Here is a 19,892-nt window from a genome sequence, read left to right as displayed (position 1 = left end):
GCGGCTCACTTCAGATTTAGCAAAATCCACCTATACAAAGACTACCACTATGCACACACTGTGCGTATTTTAATGCATCAAGATGCAGAAAAATTTTTTTCTATTGTTATTATAAAGCAAAACAAACAAAAAAAAGAAAAAAAGCACACACACACACACACACACACACACACACACACACACACACACACACACACACACACACACACAAAGAAAGTAAAAAAAATGTGTGTCCTTAGCAGACATATGCACTCTGTAAGTTTGTTTTAAAACTTTGTGCTAAAGAGAGCTATAAAGAACACTGTAAAGACAAAAGTGCCAGGGAAAGTTTAGAGTGAACTCTTACCCTTTCACCCAATCCCTTTTCTCCACACACACAGTATCTTGTGTCTGAAGTGCTCTGAGAAAAATGAACTTCTACATCAAACCATTTCTGTTCTCGAACTTCATTTGCAACACAAAGAAAATACCACTTGTTGCATGGTGTGATTTAACCTGTTTTCTCTCTGAAAAACTGACTATTGTGAGAGAATGTTCAGCATATAACCATCAGAAACATCCTGGAACTGACTATATACTGTAGCTGTAATTCACACACTGCCTTCGGGAAACACGATTTTATGGGAAACAGTATGGTTGTACTTTACTTTTAGCAGCAAAAACTGACCGTAACAAGGCAGCTCTTGAGTTACAGCGAACAAAGCTACAGGCTGCATTTAAGACGGCCAGAGGATTATAGTTTTAATGTTCTTTGCATTTATGTTTTCATCTTGATTTAGAGCCCAGTAACATTGAAATCCATGTCAGAGGCACAATCTGACTTATGCACATAACCAGAACTGAAACAAGTAGTTGGTTAATGGCAACTATTTTATCAATTAATGATTTCAGTAAGGGTTCAGGCAAAATGGTTCCAGATTTGAGGACTTGCTGTTTTTCTTCATAATATATGATAGTTAACTATCTACTAATCTACTAACTACCACTAACTAACTAAGATTTTTGGATTGTTGGTCTGAGGAACTGAGCTATTTCAATGGGTCACTTTCAGCCTTGAGGAACTGTAATGGGCATTTTTCTGACATTTGTAGATAGAACAATTATTGCTTAATTGAGAAAATGATCAAAATTATAATCAGTAATGAAAACAATCATTCGTTTCAGCCCTAATCATGACTAAAACTTCTCTCTTCATCTTCACCTCTTCATCTCAAATGCTTATTGGTCTGTACTGCTGCTGTTAGGGACTGGTTCACTAACTTATGTCATATTACAATAAATCAGAAAATAAAAGCACTCTGCTAAACAGTGAAGAACAATGTGGAATAACTTATTTTTTATACTTTCCATTAAATGCTTTCAACGGCTCATTAGGCCCTATTTAAACAGGAGAAAACACATTTATTTACAGCTAGAGCCTCGTTTGAAAATGGAACTGACTACACAGCGACTCACTACCGGACATTTATACTGCCACTGGCCACTATCTACAAAATATAATCATACCAACAAGCAAGACTCCAAACGCACTCATATACAAAGGTCAAGAGCATATAAAGGGAAAAGAGAACCCGTGCAATTGCACGCTGGGATCCAAACTGCTGGGGGAACCAAAGCAGTATTGTAACAATTAAACTGCCCTTGAAACTACCTAAGAGACTGGTGGTACTGTTGTGTAATAAAAATTGCATGGGAGTGCATAGTGTACACACACTCAAACACATACACATATTTAAAGAGTCTTACCCATATGTGGGGACATAAGGCCCATAAATTACATTAGTTTTGGTTTTCTTTGTTCTTTTTCGTTTATATGATGTTTGGTTTGTAAGTTAAACAAACCATATGCTCTGTATCTTGTACCTAACCACAGTCACATCACATGTCAGAGAAAGCATGAGATATAAGCGAGTTCCTGTAAATGTGGCCACTCAACCAATATCCCTCCTAGAGCACAGCAGAAAAAAAAACAGTGTTACAACCCTGGATATGTAAGCATGTTAATATTTTGTTTGGTCCAAGGTTTTAAATTATTTTAAATGGCATGAACAAAAACCCCAAATCTAAACACCGCTGACATGTTGTAGCAGAAACGAACATGGGCAGGCCACCTACTGCCTGCGATCTGAAGCAGCTCTGCTTCTGAATAGATGGCCACCACGCCATGTTAGAGACTCATATTACTCACAGCAGACATCAGTTTATAACTCTCAGTGTTGAAGGTAAATTCTGGAAGCATTAGGTCCAAAAATGTTCTGCAAAAATGCAGAATACACTTTTTTGTTTTATATGTATGTATGTATCCAAAGGCTTAATTCAATTACTGTTGATTGCTGTCATGCTGTGTTTACAAAATAAATTGTGATGAAAAGGCATTTGTCAGGGTCACATCAAAACCATATAACAGACTGTAGAATGTTTGAATAACTAAAGTTGCACTGGAATGAAAAGGGAAAAGCTTCGAGTCTTACATACACACATGCCAGCAAATGTGAGCACACTGATGGAGATCTGCATGTGAACATCATGTCATTAACGGTTATGCTTCCATTAAATTATGTATACACCCTTTTAGCCTTCACAAGTTATTTGGATTGTTTCATTCTTCCAACACAGCCGACTGCAGCTCTATTTTGCTGATATTGGTCAGACCAGCAGCATATTTCCCTTGAGTGTTCAAATGCAATTTTATGTGTGAGCTAGTAGTGGCGAGGCTGTGGAAAACTGATATTCTCACAGTACACAGATGTGTGAACAGCGGCTAGCTCACGTGCACGCTCAATTCACAAGCACACAAACTGACGTAAACACAAACAAACATATTTACAGTGTTTGTATGCGTTGTCTGCAGCCCTATGATGTATTATTCAAAGTATGCTCTATGTTTGATCCATTTGTTGAGGTTTAGGGGGGAAAGAGAAAGAGCTGAAACTGGCTGACATCCAAAAGTTACACACTGCACCAGAGAAAACCTTACAAATAGCCAGAGAAATCTCATCCCTTATCCTGATAGGGTTGTCAGCTGTTAGTGTAACCCGTTTCACATGACAGACATGCAAACACAGTCACGCCACATCACTCCGCACTACAAAAGCACACCACCGACTCCTTAGCATAATCCCAATGCACTGACATGAGTGTACACCTCTGTACTCACGTCCCAATTATCCAGGCCCTCTGTAGAAACACACAATGCCTACAGCATCCTGCACAACATCCCACATGGCATCATTAAAGTCAAACAAACCGGCTGAATGTTTTATGTTCCGTTGTCTTTACCCTCTCCATGTGCCAGGCTCCTCTCTCTCACTCATGTCGGCTGTTTCTTTGGCTCTCTCTCTCCCTCTTTTTTCCCTTTTTTACAAATCCATTCTTGCCCTGTCTTACTCTTATTCTCTTGTTGTTAGGTACAGCTTCACTTTCTCCATCACGCTGTCACAGTTTAGAATGCTTTTCTGTTTTATTTTGTGTACGGTTCATTGTCTGTGCATCATGTATCTGATAACAGCATGCCCCAAAGGCTGCTGTCAGCATCTTTGTTGTCACAGAAGTGACTCAAGAGTAAGAGAAATGGAACAAAGCTAAAAAAAAAAAACATTATTTGTGTCGTAGTTTATTATTATTTACTAGCTACATAATTAATAAGTATAAGTAATATTTATTATCATATCTTTCTATCGGGAATACCTTGCACTCTTTGGGGCAGGACCAAAGACTGTCCTTGGAAGAGAGATGGAGTTAAAGGGAAACTTATATAACACAGCTATACATCATCTGGCAGTTGTTTTATATGCCACAGCTGTTTCAGCTCAGGTTCTTGAGGTATGACTATTTGCTCAACATAAATCCGGAAAATCAGTCCTACACAGGTCTGTGTTCGTACATGGGAGCTTGAGCGATACACGATTAACTGTTTCTGAATCGCGATCTTGATTCACATCCCTCTTCAATCTCATTTTCACATGACAACAATTCTGCCATATTTGCATTAGCAGGGAGATCTGCTGCATCAAACCAAGCACTACCCTTTCTCTCTGAGCTGTTACAGCAAATGACAGAACTGTGTTACACCACGTGACAATCTGTACAAAGCAAAGACAGGAAAGATCTGAAAACAAATCTGATGTGTGTGTCACGGTGACATACAAAGCAAAATGAGTCAAATAGATTATGATATGCCCATTGCTGGTTGCACCACACTATGTGTAGTCTGGGGAAGGAATAAATAAAAATGCCTCCATTCCTGTTTGAAGCCTCAAAAGGTTGATTTATTAGACTACCGGAAAAGGATTATGATCGAGGTTTACAATGTCCTTGGTTGCATTGTCATGTTAGATCATACAGCGTCGTATCTAATGTTTTGTTTACATTTGTCATTTGCATTGTGAGAAGCGCTGTAAACAACAGTGAATAACAATGATTATATTATTTTTCCATCTTGCATTACACATTTTATTCCTAAAGAAAATAATATAATAAGGAGAGAATATGTGGCTGAAGAATCACGAGATAGTTGTCATCTCAATTCTGATAAAAAATTTATATCATGATTCACATTTCACCTATAATTATGCAGCTCTTACTGGAGCCGGATCATTTCAAAAGAAGGAAATGCACAAGCGTCATCATTATCATTTAAATCATTGCCTAATGCAATGCGATCTTATATACAGCTAGGGTTGAAATGCTGTAATACCACACATGGGAAATAATCATTTAGGATTAAAACAGGCCTAGAAATAAGAGCACTGGTATCATGGCAGGGCAGGATTGGTGAGGACAGAAGTTTTGGACGTGACTGAAGAAATGAGTCAGGACCACCAGGCAATCTACCGCATCAGTCTGTCTATGCAGCTCTTTGACAGTAAGCACCCACTTATAGCACAGCATGAAGGTTAAATTTAAGAAAACCTAAATAAGAAGGGAGTTGAAAGTTTCATTGTTCAGCTGCTGTAAACATCTCATTTCTTTTAATTTTAAAATTCACGGGTTGTTATAGGTGATGGCCCCTAGGTGGTCACTGAAACATTATTTTACAAAAGGACAAGAAGAGGCACTGAACGGTTGAGATTAATTTAAACATTTTTTATGAATAACAGGGATATTCCTGTTAATGATACTGCTGAGTGTTGTGCAAATTTATCAATCTAATCTCTCTCAACAGCACAGTGATTTGCACATCTGCATTTACATAAGACATAAGAAAGAGAAAGGATCAGTGCATTGAATAATTACAATAACGCACAGCATAGGTTTGTTGCCAGGAAACTTCTATTGCCGAACTCCATTTGATGACACAAAATACAGCTTACATGCCGACACAGTCACGACTGTGGGCACGTCACAATTAAACGTGTGAACCAGCACTGACACAGTTGAGTAACTCTTCACAATTCATCACCACAAAGTGAGACACACAGCCACTAGCTGGAAACTGTTATGCCCTTTCACATTGCTCCTCACACTTGACTACACCTGCATCTGTTCTACCCCCAGCTCAGACTTTTATGGCTCTTTATTACCTGTAAGTGAGCCATCAATTTTACAGTATATGTAATTAATTGTAAAGTTCAAACTGTTGCTTTTTCACAGTCAACAGTTTATACTAACTAACTACAAAGTGGAGTTCTACGACAGGGAGCTTTTCCATATAAGTCAAACAAAGCTCTTTAAAGTCACAACAAACAAGAGAATAAAGTGCATCTATGATTAATATTGTGTCTGTGTCTTAATTCATTTGTATTTGGCCCTGGCCTGGCATTGTGTGTCACCTATCTTGCGACTGTGCTTTACCTGGATCCATGGCCATCTGTCATTTTCGGCAGCAGTCCAGGCATTGACCAGGCCCTTCTTGTTGAGGCGTGCAAAGTACGGGTACCACTTCTGCAAGCCAAAGAGAGCACGGTGGGTGGAAGAGGCTGTTATCTGTTGGTTGGAGATTATACCGCCCTCCATGCCCAGTGGTCCAGAGCATCCTGAGTGAAGAGAGGGAGAAAGAGACAGATGACCCTTCAAAAATGTGTGCAACTCAGTCTATGGGATGCATACTGATTTTTTGGGGGAATACAGATAATGTCATTTTGTCCTCCACACCTTGTTTAATTTTTCTTCTCAGTATCTCCACATCGGAGTCAATATCCTTGTTTATCTCTCGCAGACACAAAAACCTCAGTCTCCTCTACTTGTATTACAACCAGACACAGCCATTACAACTGTAACTGTATCTGTTATATCTTTGTGACGACATGGTTCTTTGAGGTCATCATCGATTTGTTGTTTGACCCTGACTCCCTTTTCTCTTATTATAACTGTTGCTTTGAATTATCACAAGACAATGGCAAAATGGTTTTGAGTCAGAGCTTGAGTCAGATCTTGTCCACTTCCAAGGGACTAACAGGTCACTCCTCCATCAGTAACAAAGCCCTCAGGCTTCCTCCCAAGGAGCTGCGGCCCCTTCTGGACAGCATCATCCCCAAAGTCAACAAGCTTTGTAACACCTTTAAATATCCTGCAGGCTGCAGCATTAAAGTGGGAGGCAAGACAGAGACTGTGAAAAGCACTGTTCTTTCTTCTTCAAGCAGCTTGTTTTCCCTCTTAATCCTAATTGGTATGTCCAGGCACATCAATAGCATTTTAATAGACATACCTGTGGTGAAAGGGATTCTGGCAATGTTTATTCAATGGAGAATTTATTGTTCTGCAAAACAAGTACTTCTTTGTGTTTCCCTTTAAAAAAAAAAGCCAATTGGGAAATCAAGTAATAACAGAAAACACATGAGAAATGAGAGCACAATGTAGAAATGGATTGGAAGGGAACCACGCATCCGTATGGTATGTTAGATAAATATAGCATATGCCACAATATACAATTTTATTGCATAAAATTGAAAATCCATAAGTTACCACGGCTCCCAAAATTATATTTTCCTAATTGCTCATTTACAGACAAAACATCTGGTTTTCTATCAAAACATGTCAGAGTTTGAGAGATTTAGCCAGCACCAGGTCGGATTCAATTAGTATGTGAAATGCATGCAAATCATATACTTTGCTTCTACAATTATAAGCCAACTCAGCCTGTGGAAAGACATCATCACTGTGAACTGTGTGAAAACAACAGTTTTGTTGTTCAAAACAGCTATGGGATATTGCCATCAAAAATGAATCAGATGTCACTGCAGGTCTTCAGAATCCTTCAGCCTGAATAAATTGTGCTACAGAGTTGTGCATCTGCAATGAAATTGTCTCTCCACTGGATATTATTCGCACTTTCGGTTGTAATAGGCATCTTATTCACTTAAAAATAGCTAAGAAAGTGGTTTCTGAGAGGTGACACAAAGCTGGTTTGGATTCTGCTCGACAGTCGGGATGCAAAGACACCCGCATCACTACATTTCTTCTAGCCCACAGTGTCTCTTAAAAATAAACTGCATTGCAGCCGTTAGTGTGCTGAATTAGTTATGACAGATGCTTAAGTTTTAATTAGTCTTTAACTCAAGCACATAGTCGACATAAATACAAGGAAATACAGCTGTGCAATTTTTTGTTTTTAAATAGTTTTCCTAATTGAACATGATTGCAGTGAATAGTGTATAATTCTGTGGCTACCATCTTTTAACTGTGTAAGGAAAAGTGGCTTGACAGTATTTTAGTTATTTATGGTCTAACCCAAAAAAGATAATGAACATCCATCACAAAGTATGCCGAGGATACTTCCCAGAGAAGAACAGCCAACACTGGCTCAATAGTCTAAAGAAAAATACTTAATGTTTACTGGGCATCTGTCTTACACAGAAAAAAAAACTACCTGAAACTGCAGTATGGGGCATTTAATTCCATAGCAGAGTTTAAAGTCATGATGTTAAACATAAAAGCTTAGCAAATGGATTGTTTCCCACAGCTTTCCTTATTGTGTAACAGCAGAAAACAGGGAGGGATTCTGCCTTCTCTGTTGTTGGTGTTCATTTCTAATGACAACAGGGATAAAATTGATTAGAGCAATAAAACACAGGACACAAAAAATACACAATACTTCTTTGTGTGAACAGTGGTGGATCTGATTAAAATTTAATCTGCCCATTGGATTTCTCCCGTTAGCACATGTCTGGTTACAGATGATGAAATAGCTGTGTGTAAAAGACTAAAAACCACAGCTGAGTGAACTTGGAAGTGCCCCAAAAGAATGAGGACATATCAAGCGATGAGTTCAGCTACAGGCACTGCTTGCTCATGCTGGATGAACTGTAAGTGTCAATGTAAGCCAGCCTTCGGGGGAAGCCTGGAGCAATGGTCACCAGAAGGCTGTGATGCCTTCTTTGCCATTTAAGCAAAACACCTAAACATTTCAAACCCAGCACAGACAGACAGACAGACAAGAAACACACACACACACATACCAGCAGATGATGAAACTGGCAGCACTCAGAGCTATGAGATGACTTTCACCACACAAGAAATCCAAGAGTGAGAGAAGAATGGAACAACGAAAGCAACCCTAGCACGACTTATCCAGCTGGTAAAACAGTGGGGTTCTAGTCAACAGGGAGCCAGGGAGACAGTGAGTAATGTCTGAGGATGGTCCAGGGGGATCAAGTGGTGAAGAGAAGAGAGCAAAGAGTATATCTGTGACTGTCTGTGTGTGTGTGTGTGTGTGTGTGTGTGTGTGTGTGTGTACTGACAGTACTGACAGAGATGTTTTTATATATTCCACTATGGTAAATTACTCTTGCTTCACTGGTTTTTTCCTTGTGTGTGACTCATCGGTTCCAGACCTATGAGGGGATGGTGTAGGTGGCTGCGGTAGCCTACTGCTGAAACAAAAGAGGAGCTTGGATGAACAGCTTTTATCTTGAGACATAGTAAACCACTTCAAACCAAAGGCTTGGAAAAACAGAGAGTGTGAGAGTAGGACTTTCCAAAATAACCAGTCTGTTGGACGTACAGTGATCCACGTTACATTTGCATTTCAGCACTGTAGCTCTAAACCCTGTTATTCACACACAGTGGGCATCTGTGTATTTTAACGGCTTTCTCTTTGCTTCACACAGAGTAGAAAAACTGCCATAGCTGAGGAGGTTTGTCCATCAGCAAGATATCTAAAATTCAAATTGTTTGAATGGACCTCCACAAAATTGGACATACACCTTTATCTCCTCGGTCAGGGGGATATTTGCAGACTCGGCAATCAATAGGAACACTGTGTTGCAGTAAACAGCACTATACACCAATTATATTTTCCTTTTTCTAACTTAAAGTAAAACAAAACCAAGAGTGTATAATTGTGCTAGTGCCTCCAAGCACAGCAGCGCTTTGGGCTAAATGTTAATGTTGGTGAACTAACATGCTGATGTTAAAAAGGTGTAATGTTCACCATTTTGGTTTAGAGTATTAGCACGCTAATCTTTGCTAATTAGCACTAAAAGTACAGCGCACAAAAGTAATTGTCTAAAACCATGAATGTCTGCACAAACCTTTATGCCATCCATCTTGAAGATGTTTAGATATTTAACAACATGGGTAAAAATATGTTGATGGACCCGCGAGAAAAAAAAGACGTCACCAAAGTCAGTAGGATTCGTCCACTGGGGACCAGGGATGTCTGTACAAATTTGATGGCAATCCATCAAATACTTGTTGATTTTAAGCCAGAGCGGTGGAACGAAAGACAGATTGACACCACCTTCCCTAGAACCATGCCACTAGCATGGCTAAAGACATGTTTCAAACTGATTCGCAGACAGCAATAGTGATCAAAATATCATCATGTTACAGAATTTGCCTTGTGCCTTTAGGCATACCTATACATGGCTAATCTGAAGAGTGTTAATTGAGTTGAGGGTGACATTTCCTGATCAAATGTAGCAAATGTAGAGAGTGCAAATCAGTACCGACTTTCAGTTTGTTATGTACCCTGTAAAATTGGGCACGAGCACCAAATGGAGTATCACCCTGATTTAACTCCTGAAAGTGACAGAGAATCTATTTTTCTTCTCTTTACTACGGCCTGATGTTAGGGCCGAGGTGCAAGGTTGGATTAACACAATATCATTTTTATCTAGATGTTGCTCTTCCAGGGCAGCTTTCTTGCAAGATATTTTATGTGGATGTTGTGGCAAGACACTGTTGCAAAGCTGCGGTCCTTCTCACCTTGTGGCAATGATGGGCCACTCTTAACGAGCTGCCTGCCAGCCGTCCGTCAGAGCAGCAGAGGCATCCAGCCCCCGGGCCTTGGCCTGCTGGCCCCTGAGCATACATCAACCCTGCGACAGCACGCATCACTAACACCAGCACTACCATGATGTGACAGCTGAATCCATCTCCCACAAGCCCTACCTACAGCCTAAACAAATTAGAGCCCCACTGAAATTAATGCCAGCACACCAATACTAATGAGCATCTGGAACGAGGGAATGATGAAAAGAGGAATAAAAACACAAAACAGACGTCAGCCATACAACAGAAGTTCCTCAGGTGACAAATGAGACTGAATTAAATGTATTTATACGTATAAGAGGTAGGTGTCTGAGTATGTCAACACGTTCATGTGCAGGTATTTAAAATATGTGCAAGACAGCGATCAGTATTTTAATAAGAAAAAAAATATATTGTAATTCAATAAACAGTAACAAACATGAGTAAACAAGTTTTCACATAAATATACCCACTTACTCATATTGTATGGCTGCTGTGTAATTCATTACAGTGGAGTCTGTGTGGTCCACAGCAAACTAAATAACTAGTGCAACCATGTGCTTAAAATAACAACAACAGTCCCAAACTGGCTGCTACAAGGACAAGCCAAGGTTGCCAGTTGTCAAAGCAATGCATGGGTACATACAAGTCAGAAACACTGACTGTTAAGACCAGATGGAAGTAAGGCAGACTTGGTGCACTTGAATCGATTTAACTTCTGCTGAAGGCAAATGTTTCTACAATCATGTTAGCCTTAAGATGCTTTTGTGAAACAGGGCTCAGAACAGCCACCATCGTTCCTCAATATTGGATCTTTAACTTACCATTTAACCCATATAAGTGTCTGAAAGTGTGAATTTCTTTGGACGATTATAGCTGTAACAATCCCAAATTAGTTTCAGCAGAAAGACTGAGGCAGCTCGTTCCAAGTGTTATCTCACTGTATTTCATGCTTTCGTGTATATTTTACTGGGATTCATGTTGGCAAGTGATAGATATGATTCTTTTTCTCACTTCTCGCTTTCCATTGGATCATGGGAATCAATACTGAAGGCACTGTAATTATTTCAGTAAAACAGGATAATCACTGAAAAGGCAGGCACTGGCCAAAACTCCACTACCGCTTTCACATATTATTCTCACGCTGATTTCAGGTATAGTGTGGCACAGCCAGAAAATGTACAGTTGCTTAATCTGCGACAGCCAATGTGTGTGCGGGACCTTCAGCCCACACACACAATGTGGGCTGAAGGAACAAGTCAGAGGAGATGACGAGTCCTCGCATAGAAGTGCATTCCAGGCATTCTACTTTTTTCTGTGTGCACTGTATTCACTGGAGACCCGACTGTACTTCTTATGATAAGGCTGCAACATATTCGACAAACACTGAATTTAAATATGAAAAGTCTAAATTTAGATTTAGATTATAAAGGGGCATTTCACTGCTCAGTTTATTCATCACAAGGAGCACTGGAGGAACTCTTCAAAATCTGGTAAAAAAAAAAAAGAAAAATAACAATAATAATAATAATTAATCCTGAGTGATGTGGCAGTAAAGTCACCAGGTTTGTCTCAGCTTGGAGACGACAGATTTTTAGCTGAAGGTTTGTGCAAGTGAACATGTTACTCTTACATTACTCATACAAGGTGTGGGTATTGACCAGGCAGGGAGGTTGTATTCACTGTGTAACACAATGGGAAATGTAGGTTTCACTGTGTTTTGGAATTTGTATCATACCAGGGACATAAAAAAATCTGGATTTCCAGGTCACTGCTGCTTCAATTATGACCATTTTTTTTCCATGTGCCACTGACAAATCTGCCAACTTCATGAGATTGCATTACTAAAATACTGTGGTCGTATACTGCATCAAATGAGCCTTATAATAACCTGCCAGTTATCAATTACAAAATTTATTAATTTCAAGAATGTAGCTGTGGTTTGGAAGTTTTGATAGACATGGATATTAGTTAGAATAGCAACTAGAATTTCATTGCTTAACTAACACATTTGTTTTTGTAATGTTTTCAATGATATGAATATTCTGCAACCAAATACATTTTTTTTTTCTTTCTTGCTCCTAGAAATCCAGTCTCTCAGTTTCTGACTGCTTTTTGACATGAAGCACCAATGTCAGAAAATATACCGTGGAGTGTAGTTCAGTCTGAAAGAATTAGGACTGTGTTGTGTTTGGCTCAGCTCCAGCACACCACCCGTGTTTGGCGTTGTTAACATTTACATTAGGTGAGCAGTGTAGAGCGACCCTTATTTTACCTTGTGGGATATGTTTGAAAAGGGCTAAAATTTCTGCACAGTTCTTCTGCTGTGGATGTACACACCATCGAATTAAAGGTGAGAGCCAGCACTTTCAAAGTCATGGTCATTGTTTCATTTCCAATGTAATGTGTAGAGTTACAGACTGCACTACAACTTTAAAATTACAGGCTGAATTAATGGTTGTGTAATATACTGTACAAATATCGAATTAAATGAGAAAATGAAAATGAGCATCATTAAACAAATAATGGAGCTTAGCATATGTTCAATCAGCAAGGCTAAATCTTCCTTCCATTGTGAACGCTTCACTCACAACATCAACCTAATCAGCTGGGGTGTGCTTCTTGACTCCTCTCCATTCACAATATTTCCCTCTGCCTTCTGTTGTTCAGGTTTGCAAAGTAAATACCAAAGTTTTTCCCTCCCCAATGCAGACTTGTTCAAAATTCCTGACTGTCTAGCCTGTTGCAGAACTGTACTGCACCAAAGATAGTAAATCTGTGCAGCGGTGGCTCAGGGCTGAGTCCACTGATACATTAATCCGAATGTGTTCCTCGACTGAGCAGACAAAATCCCCACAATAGCATAATAAACACATGAAGGCCTTTTGAGCTCTCCGGCATCTTGCAAGAAGAAAGCCACTTCTGATAAGAGAGAAACTCGCTCTCTCTGTTAAATGAAACGAGGGCATGCCTGCACAAAGTGACTTCTCAGCATTCAAATATTTTCATTTATTTATCTTTATCATTACGCTTTAGGGTTCATTGTGTTTGTCTGAACATGCAGAATTTTTCTTGTTAGTCATGTTTTCTCCTAAACAAATAGAAGGAGAAAATTGGATTTATTATCATGAAATTTTAATAAACAGACTGTGCATAGTTTTTCATATACTATATTGCTCAGATCTCACATTCATGTTGTGTTGTTTGAACATCAGTTAAACAGAATCAGAGTAATTCTGCCTTTTTGGCTGATAACTAATCTCACTGGATGGATTTGAGGATATACCTGTGGTGTCTTTAATTCAGAATGCATGAACATGTTATAACACCAGACATTCATGTTTTAAACAAACAAGAAATGATCATACTCCTCTGGCTGTAACCAAAAATATAGCGGGAAATTTCAGTTTATGTGTGTACTTTCCCTGTAATCTGTCCTATCTCATATCAGTTAAGATCAACTCATACCCCATATGTATTTTCACATATAATTCAGAGATTATTTAATAAACATGCAAGATTTCCCCTTATTCTTCAGATAAAATCCTGAAGTATGCCCCCTCTGTCTTGGGTGCTCTTATTTCTCTGAAACATACTCTTTACCTGTAATGTTGCACACTGAGCACATGGTGGCTCTTATACAGTGCCCTTCACTTGATAGCTCACCCTTCTACCCATTTGAGATGTAATGCACAGTTTATTTACGACCTTATTTAAAACATGTGGATACCGTTGAAAACAATATAAGATAAATTGTGGGTTGCATGCAACCAAAACAATCAATAATAATAATAATGGACGTTATGAAACAGCAAAAGCAAAGGAATGTCCTTACAACTTAACAAACCTATATAACACATTGAAAGTTGTCATCACAGGTTGGTGCACTACCCACTGAAGCATGGTTGGATGTTCGATCAGTTTGCTTGTTTGCTAATACTACCCACTGTGCAATTACCTGTAGCATCATGTGTGTTGTAACCAGTGGGAAGTTGTAAAAGAGTTAAAAGACAAACATTAAATAAAAAAGAAACGTGACCACTTACTGTATTGACAGTTCCTCCCCATGTACTCCCCCGGGCATTCACAGGAATAGTTGGCAACCAGATCTGTGCAAATGCCTCCATTCTTGCATGGATCCCTTTCGCATTCGTTAATATCTAGAAGAACCAAAAAACAACAACAAAAAAAAAAGGTGCATTCATTTATTTAAAGCAGATAGTCGGCAATTAGAAAGACCTCATCCTCATTAGAATGCATTGGTAGGGAGCATATATTGAATTTTCCCTGTGTGTTACTTGATTCTGTCTGCCCTGAGAAGCTCTCACAAAGACACTGGTTTCTTGAAAGTAATAAATCAAATTGCTCCTTGGGAGACCATTAAAGCTAGAACGTAGGCCCAAGTTCTCAAATGTTAAGAACAATTAACCCAGTGTACTTTCTTTGTAGTTTAAAGTATTATCATATGTACAAGTGAAAACTGCACAGAAACTAATTGCTCAATTCTACAAAGAGTTTTTGTTTGATGTTGGCCAGTTTCCAGAAATGTTGACTTAATGATAATGATAAATTAATGATGTGTTTGTGAGAGTCAAGAATTAAAATTGCATTCTTAATGGTGCATATTGGGATATTTATTATGGTTGCAGCCCTCCTAAACTGCACACAGTCAATTCAAATTTTTCTAAGTTGGCCTGTTAGATTTCACATCCATTGACACCAAATCTAGCCAGAGCAGATAACTGTGATGTAAATCTTTAACATTAATTATTTGTAAATCAGAGAGGCCTTTGAATTGGGAGTTTTTTTTTTAGCTGACTCTCTGACTATTACTTCCGCACATGCAGTATTTGGTGTAGGAGAAAGAAAATTGTTCTGCTTGATAATATTCCAAGTTCAGCAGCAGAGACAGTTTTTGTTCTCCTTTATTTTCCAGACATGAGCAAGTCTTAACCAACCACCATCATATTTATTTTACTTAACAGTGGTTGTGCACTTTTAAGCAAATCAGCCAGACTCCAGCTGGACTCAGCCACATCGGAAATGTTACTGAACACCTACTGTACACCACACTGAAAAACAACATTTTGCACCACTGACAGTCATTTTGCAGTAAAAGTAAAAACCCTCAACCTCTTCACTCAAATGCCACAGGCACACAGACAAGAGGAGAACCAACTATCAATATGCCAAATTGTCACAAGGTTATCATCTACTGTACGACCACTTTTGCTGTGCAATTGCTCTGTAAAATCGCTCTTCTCTGATTGTTTCATCTAACCAGTAACAGAAGGTGACAGACCCCCAACCCTACCCATCGCACCAATTTGCACACCGCTCTATTATAGATCCAGTCAAGGGAAATGGGATTATGGGGATGGTTTTGGAGGGGAGGGAGGAAAAGGCTTTTGAACAATTTTTAACAAATTTCTAATGATTTCCAAACTTGCCTGTGGCAGCCCCAAGACTTTTAATCCTCTAAAACATACCCAGAGCTGCCTGTGACTCATAGGTATATTTTGGCTTCATGTATATGTAACTAGGGTTGAGATTTGGAAAGCTTAAGAAAGTGAAACATGATTAAAGCAAGTCTGTTACAGTGCTTTATCTCTCTGAGGTTTTATCTATAAAATCTATAATAGTCACTTGAGCACATTTATAATATCTCAAAATACATCTTTTTCGGTGAATATCTTATGCTCCGGGGAAATACAGCATGGTCTTCACACATAATGGTCACTGAGGTACTGTGACTAGAGGCAGTAGCATTTTTAATCTGCAGCAGAGCAGAGTACAAAAAAATAACTAAATGAAGAGAGTGAAATAAAAGTGAGAGAGAGAGGCTCTGAGATTCACCCAAAAATCCACAGGGGATCCGTGAAGACAGCTCTATTTGAGTGAAAAGATGTTTGATGAAACTGAGCTGTAAAACCTTTCCCAAAAGATGATAAAAAAAAAAAAAAGGTTGAATCTGAAACACACATCTGTTTTGTTTTCATTTATGTGGTATGCATGAGGGGGCATTTTGTTTGTGTCAGTCTGGATGTGTATATAATCTTGAATACAATGTAACAGTTTTCATTTGTTTATTTCTGTATTTTGTGAGCACGTAGCTGTCACAAAGCCTGCTGTTTCTTTTAATGTAATGGTTACCTCCCGATCCTTGTTGGACAGACTGAAGAAAATACATGTACCAGCCAGCACCTGGTGGCTTCTAAGCACGATAGAGCTGATTTTCAGAGTTGGCACTAAAAACATCCAACCCCAACTATGTTGGAAGAAAAGTAGGTTGATGAAAGGCAAACTGCAGCATCCACTCATGTTTGATTAAGATGAAATGTGTAAATTAAAACAGAGAGAAGTGAAACATGTTTATACAATTATTTTGATTGTCAAGCTGTGAGGATTCATGCACATGAAAATTTGTTATGAGGGGTGTTGCATTGTGTTTGTACTTTGCCATTGCACAGATGTTTGTGACTGTCTATTTGACTGTCTGAGCATGTTTTCAGGATCTGTTCCCCAAGACATTTTCAAAGCCATTTGGTACAAAGCCATTAAAGCTCCAATTTACAGTTGGTGCACAGTCCCCGCCTCCCCCAAATTACATCAGCGTTTGATCAGAATTTGTCTACAGTCTTGCTGGGGATCATGTGGTTGAGTCAACGTGGAGACTAAACCAATGCAACAACTGGAGAGATGCACTGTATAGTAAATATGGAGTGGGGTTTCAAACTGAAGCTTGGAGAGGGACAAAAATGATTTCATGATCTTACTCAAACAATAACAGCATGGATTTGTGTGTTTTTGAGTCTTCTAACTGCTTGCTATAATCAGATGCAAACGATTCAGTAGTCAGTTGTTATTGTACTTCTCCATAGCTGATTCCAGTTACTATCATGTTTCAGATGTGATGCTGAATCATGCTTAAAGTCATTCTCTGCATGTTTTCCAGAGTTTTTTCTGTTTTAAACTTCAGTCGTGGCTGTAACCGTGCTTTGAATAGCTAGTAGAGGACAATCTGTGATAATTACACATCTAAAAATGGCCGGCATGACTAATACAAGAAACTAGTCTCCTACTGATAATACATTAGCAGCACACAAATGAACAAACAAGCACTTGTCAGAAGGAAACATCTTGATCGTGGAAGATTACTGCAATCAAGGGGGGATTATGTTTTAATTAATTCCAGTTTAAGGGGCCTCACAATTCCATTAGCAACCATTACCCTGAAAAACCCACTGGAGTCCGCCTTATAAAGAACAACAATGGTCAGTCCTCATTCAACAATTCAGCTTTTCAGTTATTTTAATCGTTGTAATCCTCAAGAACCACTAATTGTTTGCAACTGTGACAACATTAAAAATACTAATGCAATTATTAATTAAGGGTACAGCATGTCCGTATCAAACATCATTCATGTATTCCACAGCAGATTCATTTGCACAGGGAATATCTGGTCTTTACTAATTGCCTTAGTGGAACAATCAAATGGAAATATGATGATGAACCACTTGTAAACATCATAATATAATGAATTCAATGCATTAACTGAATGTAGTTCCAAACAAATGCTGTACCATATGTACATCCATAAGTGAACGGCTTAAGTGAAGTGAAAAGTATGCCTAGTGCAGAGATGGCTTCCTTAAATGTCATAGGGACAAGTAGGTAGCACAAAATTTGAAAAAATAAACAATGCTAAGGTTATTCTGCACACAGCACAATATACTGTTATTTCACAACAGCTAAAACGCTAAGATACGTAATGCTTCTGTTATCCTTTGAGTTCATATCCTGCTTTGTTGTCACCAGTAGGTTCAAATACAGAGGTGAGCCAAATGGGCAAGCCACTCAAATAGCCTGCAGCACAACATACCACAGAAAGAAGAAAACACAGCCAGCCCATCTTACGATTTGCCTCTCTTTTATGAGAGGCCATCAGTCCCTGGGAGATCAGCGCAGGGAAAGTGAGACTTAAAAGTGACGCGTTGCCAGCAAATCAGGTGGGAGAAAAGGGATTACTTCAGGGAATGCAGTTAATCCACTTGGTAAAAACTAAAGAGGAAGGGAGAGGAGAAGCATGGAGAGGATGGTAGGATGTGAGACAGGAACTGTGAGAAAAAAAAGGGGGGGGGGGCAGAGATAGATGTGCTAGCCCAGTGGTCAGGTAAATGAACTGTGTTTACACAACTTCTTTAACACAGTCACTGTTAGAGGCATGCATCCAAGGAGTTCCCCTCATTGATGGTAGTCCAGAACTACCAATCTGCATTTAAATATATTCATTAAACCCCTAAACATGGTGAAACAACATTTTGCAACTGGTGTCTTCAGTTTAATGAGGATGGCGCTTCATTGGTTATGACGATTTAACAAGCCACTTTGAGAAAAGATTTCCACAGTGGATGGAGACAATAAAACTACCAGGCGTACAATTTAATGCAATCCAGCTCGCTCTTCAATAATACTACTTTAGTCACGCTTATAATTCTTAGTTTTTGTTGAAATGGTGCCAGACCGATGCTGATTCATCTGAGGCAGTGTTCAGTCACATCCCACTAGACTGTAATACTTGGCAAGGTGTTCATCTTATTTTGTCCACATACACTGCAAAATGCAAGGCTATACAACGTCAATACTTACAGATCAATAAATAATGAAACAAATCTTATACTGTCTAAACAGAAACTGCAGAGAATCATTAAAGGGTACTTCAGCATGACTGAAGACTCAGGTGTTTTACTTTGTAATTCTATGTAATGACTATATTGTACATCACTGTGCAGTTTTATAAATGAATTGGTTGTTCATGTGTCATATTAAGATCAATAAAAAAAAGATAATTGAATTCGATAGACTTATTAATGTGATATCATCATCAATCTCTAACCCATGCACAATGTCCGGCCCTGAAAAAACTCCACCCCAAAATATATTCCTTCAGTGTCTGGTCAGACTCTAATCATGCTCTCATCGGTTCACTGGCATGTCTCGGTCCTTCGCTTTGCTCCTCTATTGCTCTCTAAAAAGCGTCTCAGTCAGACAATAATGAGAGCGATGAATAGTGCTATATGTCAGAATTGATACTGGCTGTAAGTACTAAATTAGCTATAGTGTGTCCAGGGAGTGAGAACAAGGCCTGCAAAAGGAGGGGTCACCTGTGCCCTCTCCGCTGGGCTGCACTGACCTCTGCAGCGCCTGCACCTGCTACAGCCACACAAACACACAGCCTGATGAATCTGCTTTCCAGTTCATTCAACAGAAGAGGTATTGTGTCAAATTTCACACAAAGGAAGGTTATTGAAGACATATACATATATATATATATATATATATATATATGCTATAAAGTTGAGGAAAAAAATGATAAAATTCCATCAACTGTATTAAACCTTTTCTGAGTGTAAATAATTGTGCAGTAGAGAACTGATACCAAATAATATTTTTTTCTGCTATTTTTTGCAGTAAAAACATAAAATGAGAGTATTTTTTCCATTTAAAATAAAACATTTTTGAAAGAAAGAAAACAATATCTTTGGGACATATTCACGGATGTAACCTCCAAGCTAAGAGTTATGTGTTTGTCTGACAACTGATCCAGTAGGGGCAATGAGACTCAATTTAATCCAAGGGACATGTGCAGACAGTGCAATGTTAGCAGTGGTTTTAACAAACAACACAATTTTAAGTGCTTA

At 38.8% G+C, this 19,892-nt stretch overlaps 1 protein-coding gene across 2 annotated transcripts in view; it reads right to left on the bottom strand.

Moving 5' to 3' along the window:
- The window catches only part of edil3a (EGF-like repeats and discoidin I-like domains 3a), a 109,181-nt gene that overhangs the window by 36,333 nt on the left and 52,956 nt on the right, over positions 1-19,892 (bottom strand). For both annotated transcript variants that reach the window (XM_071482708.1, XM_071482707.1), the window contains exons 6-7: positions 14,238-14,351; positions 5,794-5,975 (exon numbers count right to left, since the gene is read on the bottom strand). In XM_071482708.1, the coding sequence (XP_071338809.1) occupies positions 5,794-5,975; positions 14,238-14,351 (296 nt within the window). The remainder of the gene's footprint in view (positions 1-5,793; positions 5,976-14,237; positions 14,352-19,892) is intronic.

The sequence above is a fragment of the Trachinotus anak genome, unplaced genomic scaffold, assembly GCF_046630095.1.
Source record: "Trachinotus anak isolate AG129_WGS33_773 ecotype Australia unplaced genomic scaffold, CSIRO_AGI_Tana_v1 ptg000008l, whole genome shotgun sequence".
Lineage (NCBI taxonomy): Eukaryota > Metazoa > Chordata > Actinopteri > Carangiformes > Carangidae > Trachinotus > Trachinotus anak.
Note: the sequence above shows the minus strand (reverse complement) of the source record. Positions and strands in the feature narration are given on the sequence as shown.